Source organism: Prosopis cineraria, unplaced genomic scaffold (assembly GCF_029017545.1).
Source record: "Prosopis cineraria cultivar Desert tree isolate PC_DT_omini unplaced genomic scaffold, ASM2901754v1 PC9, whole genome shotgun sequence".
Classification (NCBI taxonomy): Eukaryota; Viridiplantae; Streptophyta; class Magnoliopsida; order Fabales; family Fabaceae; genus Prosopis; species Prosopis cineraria.
This window is the reverse complement of record NW_026555340.1, coordinates 12,542,271-12,555,618: the sequence shown is the minus strand read 5'-3', so window position 1 is coordinate 12,555,618 and position 13,348 is coordinate 12,542,271. Positions and strand designations below refer to the sequence as shown.

The 13,348-nt window shown below is 33.7% G+C and overlaps 2 protein-coding genes across 6 annotated transcripts; both read left to right on the top strand.

Annotated features, from left to right (window-relative positions):
- Window positions 1-278: 278 nt before the first annotated feature.
- Window positions 279-2,363, top strand: LOC129320836 (adenosylhomocysteinase-like). The gene is made up of 2 exons (XM_054966484.1): window positions 279-999; window positions 1,329-2,363. The coding sequence occupies exons 1-2, from the start codon at window positions 304-306 to the stop codon at window positions 1,566-1,568; spliced, it is 936 nt and encodes a 311-aa protein (XP_054822459.1). The 5' UTR covers window positions 279-303; the 3' UTR covers window positions 1,569-2,363.
- A 3,132-nt stretch (window positions 2,364-5,495) lies between these two features.
- LOC129319863 (uncharacterized) lies at window positions 5,496-9,153 on the top strand. 5 transcript variants are annotated; one of them, XM_054964958.1, is made up of 4 exons: window positions 5,496-5,658; window positions 5,745-5,876; window positions 7,684-8,087; window positions 8,262-9,153. In XM_054964958.1, the coding sequence occupies exons 2-4, from the start codon at window positions 5,783-5,785 to the stop codon at window positions 8,394-8,396; spliced, it is 633 nt and encodes a 210-aa protein (XP_054820933.1). In that variant the 5' UTR covers window positions 5,496-5,658; window positions 5,745-5,782; the 3' UTR covers window positions 8,397-9,153. The 5 variants fall into 5 exon arrangements, with proteins under 5 accessions (XP_054820933.1, XP_054820932.1, XP_054820928.1 ...); XM_054964957.1 differs by having other exon boundaries at window positions 5,496-5,876; XM_054964954.1 differs by having other exon boundaries at window positions 5,505-5,658; window positions 5,745-8,087.
- Window positions 9,154-13,348: the final 4,195 nt, after the last annotated feature.

The following is a 13,348-nucleotide window of genomic DNA, read 5'->3' as shown; positions in this document are numbered from 1 at the left end:
GCAAGTATTAAAATTATAATTGATATACTTAATATAAATATAAATTATATTAATATATTTAATATATTTAAAATAAAAAATATATATATAATATTCGGGACGGGACGGGACGTCCCGATGGTAATCCCGTGTCTCGTCCCGTCCCGAACCCCTTTCCTGTCCTGCCCCGTGAAGTCCCGTCTCGATTATTTTCGGGCCGGGACAAAACCCGTCCTAATATGATCGGGATGATACCGGGTCAGTTGGGATGGTCTAGACTGAACACCCATACTTCTCGAGCAATTTCCTGTGTGCTTCCCAGCTATGAACTCTCTGGTTGAGAGTTCCGCCGCTATCCGCCATGACTACGGCCGCCAAAAGATCGAGCTTGCCGAGGAGAAATTGATGGGTATCATGATTTACCGCATCTCATGTGCTTCCAAACAACCTTTCCAAGGCGCAAGAATCACCCTTATGGTCCCCACCATAACTCCGGAGGTCGCTGTACTCCTTGAAACCATCTCTGCCTTTTGTGCCAAAGTTCACGTCTGTTCCTCCGACAGATGCTCGCCGATCGATGACGAAGTTGCCGCTGCGATCGCCTGTGACGACATCTCCGTCTTCGCTAAGAAGGACCAGAGCCTGGAGGAACACCCACGCTTCATGGAGAAAGCACTCGATTGGGGTTCTGATAATCCCGATGTGATTATCTGCCACGGTTCTGATGCTTCGCATTTCATCTGCGAGGGTTTAAAAGCTGAAGAGGTGTACAAGAAGACCGGAAAGTTCCCAGACCCTTCATCTGGTGAGGATGAGGAATCCCAGATTATTCTCACCGTTATTAGAGACGCGTTGAAGATGGATCCCAATAGGTTTCACAAAATCATCGAGAGTTGTCAAATTAATGACGAGAACAAACAGATCGTTGCTGCTTTTGAGTTATTTTACCCGAAAGCAGTTAAAGTCAGATGGGGATTCGATGATACCGATCGAAGGAAGTTCACTTTCATGGATTCTGAGGTAACTCAATACGAATATGGCCATGTTTAGATCTAAGAGTTTATCGATAAAATGGTCGTGTTTTATGTTTGTTGTGGGTTGTTTTAGATTGCAAGTATCTAGAATATAGAACTTAATTACCCTGTAAAACCTGATTTCTTGTGGAATAAGTGGTTCTCTATCCATAATCTCTTGTCTTTTGACGTCTGGTTTTCTCTGTTTTGCACAAGACAAAGTTCTAAGGAAAACATAGGGTTTCAGGATGTCTCTCTTTTTCAGGCTATCTTATTAATACTCTGAGAATTCATTAATTACTTAATTAAATGTCTGTTTTGTTCTATTAATAACAGGTCCCTGCCTTGCACTTTTGGCTCCACAAAGTGCCTGATTTAGTGGTGCAAGCCACCAATGGGAATATCGCTGGGATGAAAGTTGTCGTGTGGGGTTATGTGACGCTGGCAAGGAGTGTAGCGATGCATTCACAGACCGTGGTGCTTATGTGTTCGTGTATGAGGATGGTCGCTTCCATGGGGATGATAATCCCATGTTTTGGCCCTCAGATACGATCCATGAAGATCCTTTCTCTGTGATGGACATGCTTGTTTTCTCCGGCGGCGACAAGGACACCATCGATGTTGGCCTTATGAAGAAAATGAAAAAACAATCCTATTGTTTGCAACATAGGTGGTTCCTGTGGTGGAATTGACATGACCAGCCTTGAAAATTATCCAGGTATCAAGTGCTTGACCGTGACCCCAGGAATAGACAAATGGGTCTTCCCAGGGGATGGTCCAAGCATCATCGTATTAGGTCAGGGACGTCCCATGAAGTTGGCTCGGGTCCCAGCACACCCTGATAAATTTGAAGAGCTTGTTGATAAGGATTTGGCTATGGCCATCCCTTACTTTGATCACTCCGGATCTGGGTTGGCCCAAAAACCGGCCGGGTCCGATAATTTGGCCGATGGAGGCGATGATGTAGCCCTCACTTCAGAGGAGATGGGATTGGATATAACGAAGGAGATATCGTGTGTGGATAAGTATGCTTTGTTGATGATTTTCTTCTTTATGTTGAGTCTTGTGGCAGCTTATTACTTGGCTGGCGCTGAGTTCATGCTTTAGTCAACCTGTGGTTTGTTTCATTTATGACCAACATTATAGGGATTTATAGGATTGGAAGAGTCTTTCTTCCACGCGTGCGAGATTAAATAATTAAATTCGAAAAAGTGCAACTCTTTTTTTTTTAATGGAAAATGGATGGCTATTTTTTTTATCCATGAGTTAGATAATGATAGCAAGATGTCTTGTATCAGTGATTTTTAATTATTATCTATGTGATTATTATTGTGCGCTGAGCACTTTTATTTATTTATTGTCATTGATGACGGTACAATGTCGTGTATTCAATTCCTTTCTTTTATGAGGCTATAATTTATCCTTAAAAGATCAAACTAAACATCAGGCTGAGTGAAATGTAAATTTTTGGGAGGGTGATATAATTAAAAATAGTAAAATAAAAGGGTCAAAATGTTTTTTTTCTTCCCTAATTAAGAAAAAAATTAGTGTCGTGAGTGTGATAGGAGTATATCTAAACTCTTGTCTCGTTGATTGATTTAATGATGTATAACTTACGGTTACTAAAACGTTAGATCCGATGGTTATTCTCTCAATATTTTCATGTGAGAAAGTTGGTAGAAGGCAAGGGAAAATACAAGAGGTTTGGATCTTGTATTGGCCTCGTTATTTTACTTAATGAACATGCGTTTTTATTGTTTACAATTGTTGTCATGAGCTAGGATTTGTATTAAAACTAAGAGAACTTATACTAAATTTCAACAATAATGATTCAACTTATGCGTTTGACTTTTGGTCAAAAAAAACTTATGCGTTTGACTGTACATATGCCCCTATGTATTGATTATTGTTGACTTTTGAAAGTATGAGTTATGCACATGTGTAATTTTATTTGGCATCACAACTTGAGTTATATAAAGTGGTTTTGTTTATAATTATATTTTTATAATTATCTTTGAGGGGTCTGTCTCTTTTCTATCATGATCATAAACTCTTTATTGCCATGATAAACAACAATGTCAAAGGAGCCATGCATAATCTTGAGTCAAGTTCGGATACAAAATAATTTAATTTAAAAACTAGCTAATAATATTTTTAAAAATAATAATTGCATTGGGACTAAATTGTAATAATATAAATAGATTAATCATCTGTTTCCCCTTTATAATTTACAAATCAAGAGTAAAGGATGCCAAATTGTAAATTTATATATCTTAATTACTTGTATATTTTTTCAGTTAACAAGTATTTTAGACTCTAAACTATTATTCAAATAGTATATTAAACCCTAAATTTTTAATATGACCATTATGGATCCTAAATTATTATTCAAATCACAAATTACCCCCTGTCATTATTTTTGGCTTTGGAAGGCCCAATCAAAGGATAATGTAGTACTAATCCCCTCTTGACATGTGGCATGCCAGTTAAGTTACATAACTATGTCAATGTTATGCAGATAAGCAGTGGGGGATAATTTGTTTAAAATTTATAAATTGAGAAAAGTTTTTGCTCATTTTAAAAGTTCAAGGGTTAGAGTATTATTTTAATAATGGTTTAAAATCTATGATACTCATTAACCCTTTTTTTTTTTTTTTTAAAATGAAGGGATGCATTTTCACCCTCACTACAATGTGGCAATTTCTTTGTTGGGTTTCAATCTTTTATACAGTACTAACAAGTTGTGATTAGTTCAATCATTTTCTTACAATTGTATACTATTTGATTTAGCCGGGTTTTTTTTCTTTTATATCATGATATTGTTAAGCATGAATAAGGTGTTACATTTATCTTTAACACCCAAGAATTTGATTTATTTCATCTGTGTTATATATATACTTCCTCCATCCTTATATATATATATATATATATATAAAAGATATTTTTAATTGAATCTCACATACTAATAAAGGTTTGTTATTTAGTTGAAGTCACATAAAGACATAATAATTTTTCAGTTTTACCTCTTATAATATCATAATTAATATCATAGTGATGGCAGAAAAAAATATACAATCAATGATCTATTTCATTTTTCAAGACAAAAGTATAATTGTTTAATTATTCAAAAATATCATCACCACCCTTTATATATAGGGATGGGGGGAGTAATATTATAGCTCCCATATAAGTGACTTATTTTTAAAAGATCTAGGATCCAAAATATAAATCGCACCTAAATTATTAAATGCTTATCTTGTTTACAAATTTACTTAATTAAATATCGGGAATCAACAAATAAAGAGAGAGAAATAGTAGGAGACAATTAAAGTTTGATTCAATTAATTATCAAGGACATACTTGGAAAAAATTCAATTCGGAAGACATCTTATGGCAACAACTAACTTTAACAGATTTTCACAATTGTGACTTATATTTGGGATACGATGGTAATTAATATTCTCATAATTCATCTGATTGTACACATTAATTGTTATTTTGTTTTATAAATGCCTCTCCAGTTCCTGTAGGCACAGTTGTCGCTGCCAAATTGAACATTCTTCAACGACTCTTTTTTGTTTGATAAAGAGAAATTAAAAAAATCATTGTCCATTATAATATTTTGAAAGCAAGGTGATATCAATGCATTTGAATTTCTAATTTATCAATAAATATTTTTAAATTATAATACTTTTTAATAAAATATTTTCAATTACAACCAATTAATTATATGAAATCTTTGTATTTTTATTTTAAATTCATGTACAAGAAAAATTAAATATGTTGGGTAGGGTATGAGAAAATAAGCGTTCAAAGCCTCCTTATGCATATAACACACATGAATGACTTAATAATTTAACTCAATTGCAAGGAAGCAAGTTTTCATCATGGAAACTAAAGGCATTACCGGTATTAGAGAAGAGAAAGATTTTTATTGTTCTTTTTAAAAGGATTAAGATGGAATTTAATAAAATTAAATAATCAAATCAAAACTCAAATATATGATTATGAAAATATAATTTGTGCATAATTTTGAATTAGAGCTAGCAAGTGGGCGTTTTTTATTTTACATTATTAGAACTAATATACATTATTAGTGGTTCAACCACTGCACGCTAGTTGGTGGATCGGTGATGGTGTTTCGTGGTTTCCTGCCTAACTCGTCTTTATGCATTTTATATATTCGTGGTGGCGGCAAAGTGATTGTCTTGGGGACGATGAGATTCGTATTTTTTTCCTTGTATTTTTGTTTTTTTTTTTGGCTTTTTCTCCTATGCATATTTCTAATTAGTCTTAAATTATTTCTTTTTTTTTTAATATTCACGTTCATCCTTAAAATCAATTGGCTTCATTACCATCCCTTAATTTTATTTGTTTCATTCTAATAATTTTGTCCATAAATAAATTCACATATATATATATATATACATACATACATACATACATATATATATATATATATATATTTTGCTAGCTGACCGAGTGACTTATACTTGAAAGATGCATGCTTTATTAATTGCCATTTGAACCATCCTCCAGGTGGAATTATGGGGCGCTCTCTCTCTCCGCCCCTCTCTCCCTCTCTCTCACTCCCCATAGCTGGAAGGATTCATGAGCTAGAGCTTTCTGAATCTGAGTTTGTAAAAGGACGTTGTGATCAGAATGAGTTCGTGTTCATCTTCATTTGTAGGGATTTAATTTGGAGCTTAATTAGTGGTCACGATTAATTCTTATGGAACGATATGTACACAGAATAGTGTCGTGATATTGAAGCTTGCTATGCTTTACGCATGAAGTCTGAAGGCATGGATCGGAGAAACAAGGAATTGAAAGGGCTAGCCTTTGAGATTGAGATGGAAGAAGGACGAAAGAAGAAGTTTCCAGGTGAAGTACTAAAGCTTCTTTTAATTTCTTGCTTAATTATATTTTCCTTTTCATGAGATGTGTTTTAGTTAATGATGTATAGCCAAGAGACAAGCTTTAGTTTAATTTTATGTTTTAGTTGTTGTTGTTCTGTGTTTTCCAGAGAAGACAGAAACTTCAAAAGGTTTGAAAGGAATATATTCTGATGGTAATTCAAAAGTTTAGTTAATTGCTCTTTCAAAATAAAATTTTAACAATTTTGGAAACTTTTAGAGAATAATACATCAATCAAAAGTTAATGATATTAACTATAGACCTAGTAAAAACTTCACGGGAAAATTTAATTTCCTTTTAACCAGATATTGAGTTAGTGTGTGAGTGTGTGTGAAACAAGGTTCCTTTAATTTTTTAGCTTTGAAGAGATGGAGATATGATCATATTAGTCCTTATAATATATACACTTACTCATAAAAATTACCAAGCCAGTGTCTCACACACATTATGATAATAATCACTATTGTGTTCACACGCTTATGCTTTATATTCATAGTATAAAAATTTAGGTTGGCCCTTCTAGTTGAACTAGTCAATAAATTATTAAATCAGTATCTTGATCATAATTTTAACTATTAACTTTTGAATCAGTATCTTAATTGGTTTAATATTCGATCTGATTTTTAGTACATTATATATATATATATATATATATATTCTTCATCATCTTCTTGCTGCTTTTCTTTTGTTGGTTGTCGAGAAAAAAGATCGCCCTTAGAAAATTCTTCTTTATAATCTCAATTTCTTCTTTACTTTACACACACACATACAAAGCCACCTACACGTGAGGCCAGCAAAAACCATTAATCCTCCTTTGACTGCGGAGCAGCAGAGAATTACTGATATTTTGAGATACGACGTCGTATTATAATTTACTTACCTACCCGGTTGTTTGCCGCCTCAATGAGCTTGTATAACATAGGGTATGGTTTAGGGGAGGGGAGGTTAATGAAGTGGAGGGAAGGGGATGTGAGGGAGGGGAGGGATTTGGCTTTAATGTGTTCTTGCTCGATTTGGAGGGAAATGAGGACTGGAGAAGGATTTTTGTTTGGTTGGAGAGGGGAGGAGAGAGGAGTTAATTATATAATGACATATATGCTTTTATGTTATTTTACTCTTTTTCTTTTATAAAAAAATGCATTTATATCAGACTTTATTTTTTATTTTTAAAATTAATCTTTTATCTCATCTATTTATGATATTCAATTAGAAAATTATTTATGATAAATTCTAGTAATATATTTTTTTGAAAAAAGTTATTTGATTAATTTTAACAAATTATATCATTAATTTTATTAGGATTAGAATTCAAGACATATATATATATATATAGCAATTAGTAACAGATAGTTTATGACATGTAGAAGTGGCATCATGTTTTTTATTTAATTAAAACAATGATATTTAGAACATAATAAAATTAATAAAAAACTTCAAGAACCCCCCAAATTAAAAGGGAGCAAAACAAGTGGAGGGGAGGCGTCTCTCTTCAATTTTTCCCACAAGACAGCCGTTTTTTTTATCTCATCACTTCCCTTCTTATCCTTCCCTCACTTCCCCTCCAAAACACCCCCCATCAAAAAAAGAAAAAACCGAACCAATCTTCTTGTGCGATCCACAATGGCGTCACAGTTGGTCTTACTTGCCCCCTCCGGCCGCCGAAATATTGAGCAAGCCGAGGCGATATTGCCAGCGATCACAAGTTTCCGTAACAATCGTATCTCCTCCCAACCTTACAAAGGCAAAAGAATAACCCTTATGCTTAAAATAACAGCTGAAACAGCAGTAGTAATCGAAACCTTTGCTATGCTCGGCGCCAGTGTACGTGTTTGTTCATCAACCAGGTCCTTTATAAGGGACGATATTGCTGCTGCGGTCACCTATAACGGCATTCCTGTCTTCGGAAAACAAGACCAGACTCTTGAAGAGCACAAACGCTTTATGAACCTTGCACAAGATTGGGGTTCCGATTCTCCTGATGTGATCATCTGCGACAGTCCTCTCGATGATGAGTATGATACGACAGGTTCTGATAATACTGAATCCAGAAATTTCATTCTTAAGAACGAGAACAAGTGGATCGTAACTGATTTTGAGTTCCTATACTCAATGGCAATGGAAGCCCTGCGAGGCACTCATGCTATCAATGCAACAAGGGAACTCGATAATACTGATGAGGTAACTCTTTCAACTCAAATATGCCATTTTTGATTCCTTTCTTGTTGAATTTGGCTGTTAGATTTAATCACGTTTGTTACCCAGCTGGGAGATGGATTTATTTATTTATTTATTTTTTGGGGGTCTCTCGGTTTCCTTTGGTCTCATTTCTGTTCAATTCTGTCCACTCGTTAGCAGGTCCCACTGTTGCAAAGCCATCGCTACTTTCTGCCCGGGGTTTTAAAGAGAGCCACCAAGGGCAAATTGAGGGGAAAAAAGTTGCCGTTTTGGGTTATAGTGACGCCGGAAAGGAATGTGCTTCTACCCTGATGAACGCCGGAGCTCACGTGGTGGTGGTCCAGGATGGTTACTTCCACTATTGGGATATCAATAGGCAACCCGTTCCGTCAACCAATAATGAGAATGCTTTCTCCGACTTTGACATAATTGTTTACTCCGGTGTGGGCCGTGGCGACGCCGGTGAGGACCCTGTTATCAAGGTTGACCATATGAAGAATATGAAAAAGGGTACTATCTTGTGCAACATAGGTGGGTCCGACAATGAAATTGACATGCGAGGACTTCAGGATTATCCTGGTGTTCAGTGCTTGATGAAGGAGCCGGGAATGGAAAAGTGGGTCTTCCCTGATCATGGAACAAGCATCATCGTATTATCAGAGGGACGACCCATGAAGTTGGGTTGTGTCTCGCAAGGTATAGAGACAATTAAATATTACATCTCAAAGATATGGGGTCTCGATAAATATGCTTGGCTGATCATTGTCTTCTTCATATTCTATGCCTTCTATCTATGGTATATTGGGTTTGCTGTCATAGTTGATGAACTCTAGTTTCGTGAGCTCTTTTTCTTTTTTTTTTTTCTTTTTTTTTAAAGTGTGTTAAAGGCGAGTCTCTGGATTTTGGAACTATATGTTTATATACAGGTGAAAGATAAGGGGGAAAAAAACAAGCGGAGGGATTATTATTCTTACTGAAACCGATGTTGGAAGTCACCTTTACATTTATTTGTTCCAGTCTTGGTTTGTAATTATTTTGATAGAAATAAATTGTTTTTACTTATTTATTAGCTTTGGTCATGAATTGTATGAGTGACCATTCTAGTGAGCCTCAGATAGGTGGATATATGCTGGCGATCGTGGTCATAGGCGACCGAGATAATTATAGGAGTATATCTTCTTCTTAAGCTTGGTGTTCCAGTAGTCCTTAATGTATTCTTAACTTTTTGTAGAATACATTATGACGACGAGGATCAAGATGGCATTGAACTTCGGAGGACCGGTAAAAAGGGCGCATGGCTTGGTGATGAGCTGAAGGATTCATTATCATCATCTTCTTAAGCTTGGTGTTCCACTACTTCTTAATATCGTTATCAGTCCTACCAGGCAACTGAGATGCTATCACTGACCACCACCCTGATGTATATATTACTGTCAAATTCACAATACTGTGACAAAGTGAAGGTGGTGGTCAGTGATAGCATCTCAGTTGCTTGGAAGGACTGATAACGATATTAAGAAGTAGTGGAACACCAAGCTTAAGAAGAAGATGATGATAATGAATCCTTCAGCTCATCACCAAGTCACCCTTTAACGGATCCTCCAATGTTCAACACCATCTTCATCCTCATCATCATCAAAATGCATCCAATAAAAAATTAAGGTTACCAGGTGCATTTAGAGAAAAAGTTTTTAAAGCAAATTTGTCCTTTAACCTTTCTAAATATTCCTCTATTATTTAATCATATATATTCTTAAAGAAGCCTACATTTTAAACATATCAGCCCACCGTGCACCACTTAGCTAGATTCATCAACGATTCAACACTATTTTTTTTTCCTTTCAGTTTGTCAATATCATCAATATTCCCATTGCCAAACGCACACACCACATAGACACGATAAAGGCTACCATAATTGTTTTTGATATGAAGAGAGGAAAACAAGACAAGATGAGCAAGAAGAATAAAATTAAACAGATTAAACACAACCCAAACGCACAGAAGAATAAACTTAAACCGGTATATATATATATATATATATATATGCAAGAATCTCAACAAAATCAAACAAGATGTCAACGAGAAAAAATTAAGGGTTAAACAGCAAATTGATCTCTAAATTATATGTCAAAGAGCTTCTAGGACCCTAGGTAAACTCATTTTTAGTGTAATTTTTGAAAACAATGTAATTTGTTTCTTGATCATTTTCTATATATTTTTTTATCCTTGTCTGTAATTTTTTAGAGTTATTTACTGTAATTTTTGGTCATCTTTTGAAATCTTTGATGTCCTTTTTTATTATTTTTTGATCAACTAATGATAAAAGTTAGGAGTTAGACTGCATCATTTTTAAAAATTAAATGAGTTAGCATCCTAGATATTCATGGAACTATAAATAAAAAATGAACATACCCAAACACACACAAGCTCTGAAGAACAAGGCTTGAGAGAGTCTGAGCTTTGCACACGATAAGTCAGAGAGCCACCACGAGGGTGAGAGTACTAGTAATGTTTAAGAACGCCTACTACTACTAGTAGTAGTAGATAATTAAGTAAGACACACAAACAGAAAATTTGATTAATCCTGTGATCCTCTCTCTCGTTTTGAGGAACACAGGAGAACGACATATCTAATAAATTTCCTGATTAACGTTTGAATTGAAATGAGATTTAATTTTCAACCTCTAATTCTTTTTTTGATCAACTTGTCAACCTCTAACTCTTCTGAGAGTATCAGGGATTTCATTCAATATTTGATGTTGATGGACAACTAATCTGTTTTCCACGTCTTTAAAGGCAAGAAATTAATTAAATCAAACTAGAACACATATGCACAAATTCAATCCCCATTATTAGACATATTGAGGTTTTGTCCTAAATTTAATTTTTTTCCTCAGTAAAGCATATCTTCCTCGGATTGATCTCGTGGAAATTATAAATTGAATCCTTACTTTGAACAAGCATTATCCTTTTATAAAATCAAACTTTTTTTTTGAAAGGAAATCATTTTTCTGGAAACTTAAGAATAATTTATTTTTCCCTCAAATTCTTCTGTGCCGTGCATCCGAGACCGTAGCTGGAAATTGCGTTAAGCTGGCCAAAAAGTGCAAAGTGTTGTCATCGTAATCATCAACCATGTGCGTATTTTCTTTTTAATTAAAATTTCACCAGGCCTACCAACAACAATTAGGTCTAGTACAAGGGATTAATCCCTTCCCATGAACACCCTGATATTGATTCCCTACTGATGCTGAGGCTTTCCTTTCTTTTGTGGACTTTGGAGCTGGGTCGATCCGAGAACAGGAAGAGTCCAATATAGTTGGCCTAGTAAAGTCAACACAAACGTTGCTCCAGCCGATAACGATGACGACGAGAGAGGATGGGTCATGGTTCCTTGGCTGATGATATAGTGTTAATATGGAAGCTTTATTTGCTGGTCGCTGGTTTTTTCTTTTTGGTTTTTTTGAATAATGTCAACAGTAATGAGATGAAATGGGTCGGACTATCTGGTATAGAGTTCTACTTCAATATTTGTTATCGATCTTTCTTCTTTATTATTCTGTGTTAAAAGGGGATCGGAGAAGAAATTAATTTGATTAGGTCGGCTTAATTTTGTATTTTGATTTCATGGGAATGGACACTGTTTGATTGTGATAAAACAAGTTGACTGTTAGATCATCATTTCACGTTGTTCAATTCATGAATTCAATGTGCATGATGAGGCCGAAATAGGAGAGGCTCATGATGTGACAATTGTTGAGTTTAAAATAATTAATTTGTTAATGACTGACTATAGAATGAAAAGTAATTAATTTGTTAATTAATTAAGACATCAAAAACAAGTACTGTCCCCTTTTTCAATATCGTGATTCGGAATTGCACTTTCTGAGCATTTTTTGTTGTGTTTAATTCACGTATTTCAAATTTAATTTTATATATTAAAAATAATATGATTATAAATTTATATGCACACACACATATATGGTATGGTCATTAAAGACTTTTTAAATTAAAGGTTAATTAAATTAAAATTTAAAAATCTTGATTAAAAAATAGAGATGAAGTTTAAAATACAAATATGAAATATTATATGTTTGCATTATCACATCGCTCTCTTTTCTCACATGATGATGGAATATGGATCTTCCGTGAAATGCTAACTTATACTAACACAATGTATAATTGTAATAAAATAACTAAAAAAAAAATTTTAATAACAGTATACAATTGTAAACTGTGCATGTTAATTTTTAACAGTTTAAATTTATTTATTTTTTATATGATAATTATTTTATAAACAATAAAAATTTGTTGATTAAAAAATAATTAAATCCCAACCATTCATTTTATTTTTAAAAAATAATCTATATTTTTATTTTTCATTATATATGCTTGCTATCCGATACTTAATATTTTTAAAAATAAAATTTTCTTTGACATTCAACTTATATAAAAAACAGAAATAAAAAATAAATCTCATTATACAGCCAAAAAAAAATTACTCAACGCTTACTAATATGGTAACTAAGATCTGAATTTTAGGAGAGATAATCATATTTAGTATTGATCGTATTTCAAATAAGATTACTTCAAATAGAGTACTTGTGCATAATCAAAAAAATACACAATATTAATACCACAATTTTCTGAGGTTAATACAGGTTTCAACAGGTAATCCAAAAAATACTCAATATTATAAATGTCAAGTTGAAAAATTCTTTTATATTAAAATATCCTAATTTTTAGAACTTCAGGTCCAAACTAAAAGTTTAAACAGGTACAGTTGAAAGAGCATAACCTATATTCTCGGATCTACTTGGAATGATGCAAAGAGGCCATTACTCTCATGTATTAAAAGTTTTGGTTAAATTTTATTTTTCAAGACATTAAGTATTGAGTAGCATACATATATATTGAAAGATAAAAAATATTCTGAAAAGAAAATTTAGATAAAAAAAAAGGGAGAAAGTAAAAAAAAAAATGTGAGAAGGGTAAAAAGAATCAAAGGAGAATGAATCAGAGTCAAGCTAGAAGCAAAAGAAATGAGTTGAATAATGTTTGAAAAAATAAAATACCCTTGCATTTGACAGTAAATAGTATCCGCTAGTGTGAAACAAGGGGAAAAAAGTCTGCCTTGATGCCGCTATGCACCAAAGCTAAACCCGTAAAATGGCTAAAAGCAATATTCTAAAATAATACTAAAAAAAAACTAGTGGCTTCAAAGAGTTTTTGCCTAATTTAACAATATATGAATATTAAATCTT

Coding starts and splice junctions, on each gene's coding strand:
- LOC129319863 (XM_054964953.1), top strand. CDS start 7,530: ATGGCGTCACAGTTGGTCTTACTTGCCCCCTCCGGCCGCCGAAATATT. Junction 8,088..8,261: donor AACTCGATAATACTGATGAG/GTAACTCTTTCA, acceptor TCCACTCGTTAG/CAGGTCCCACTGTTGCAAAG.
- LOC129320836 (XM_054966484.1), top strand. CDS start 304: ATGAACTCTCTGGTTGAGAGTTCCGCCGCTATCCGCCATGACTACGGC. Junction 1,000..1,328: donor TCACTTTCATGGATTCTGAG/GTAACTCAATAC, acceptor TATTAATAACAG/GTCCCTGCCTTGCACTTTTG.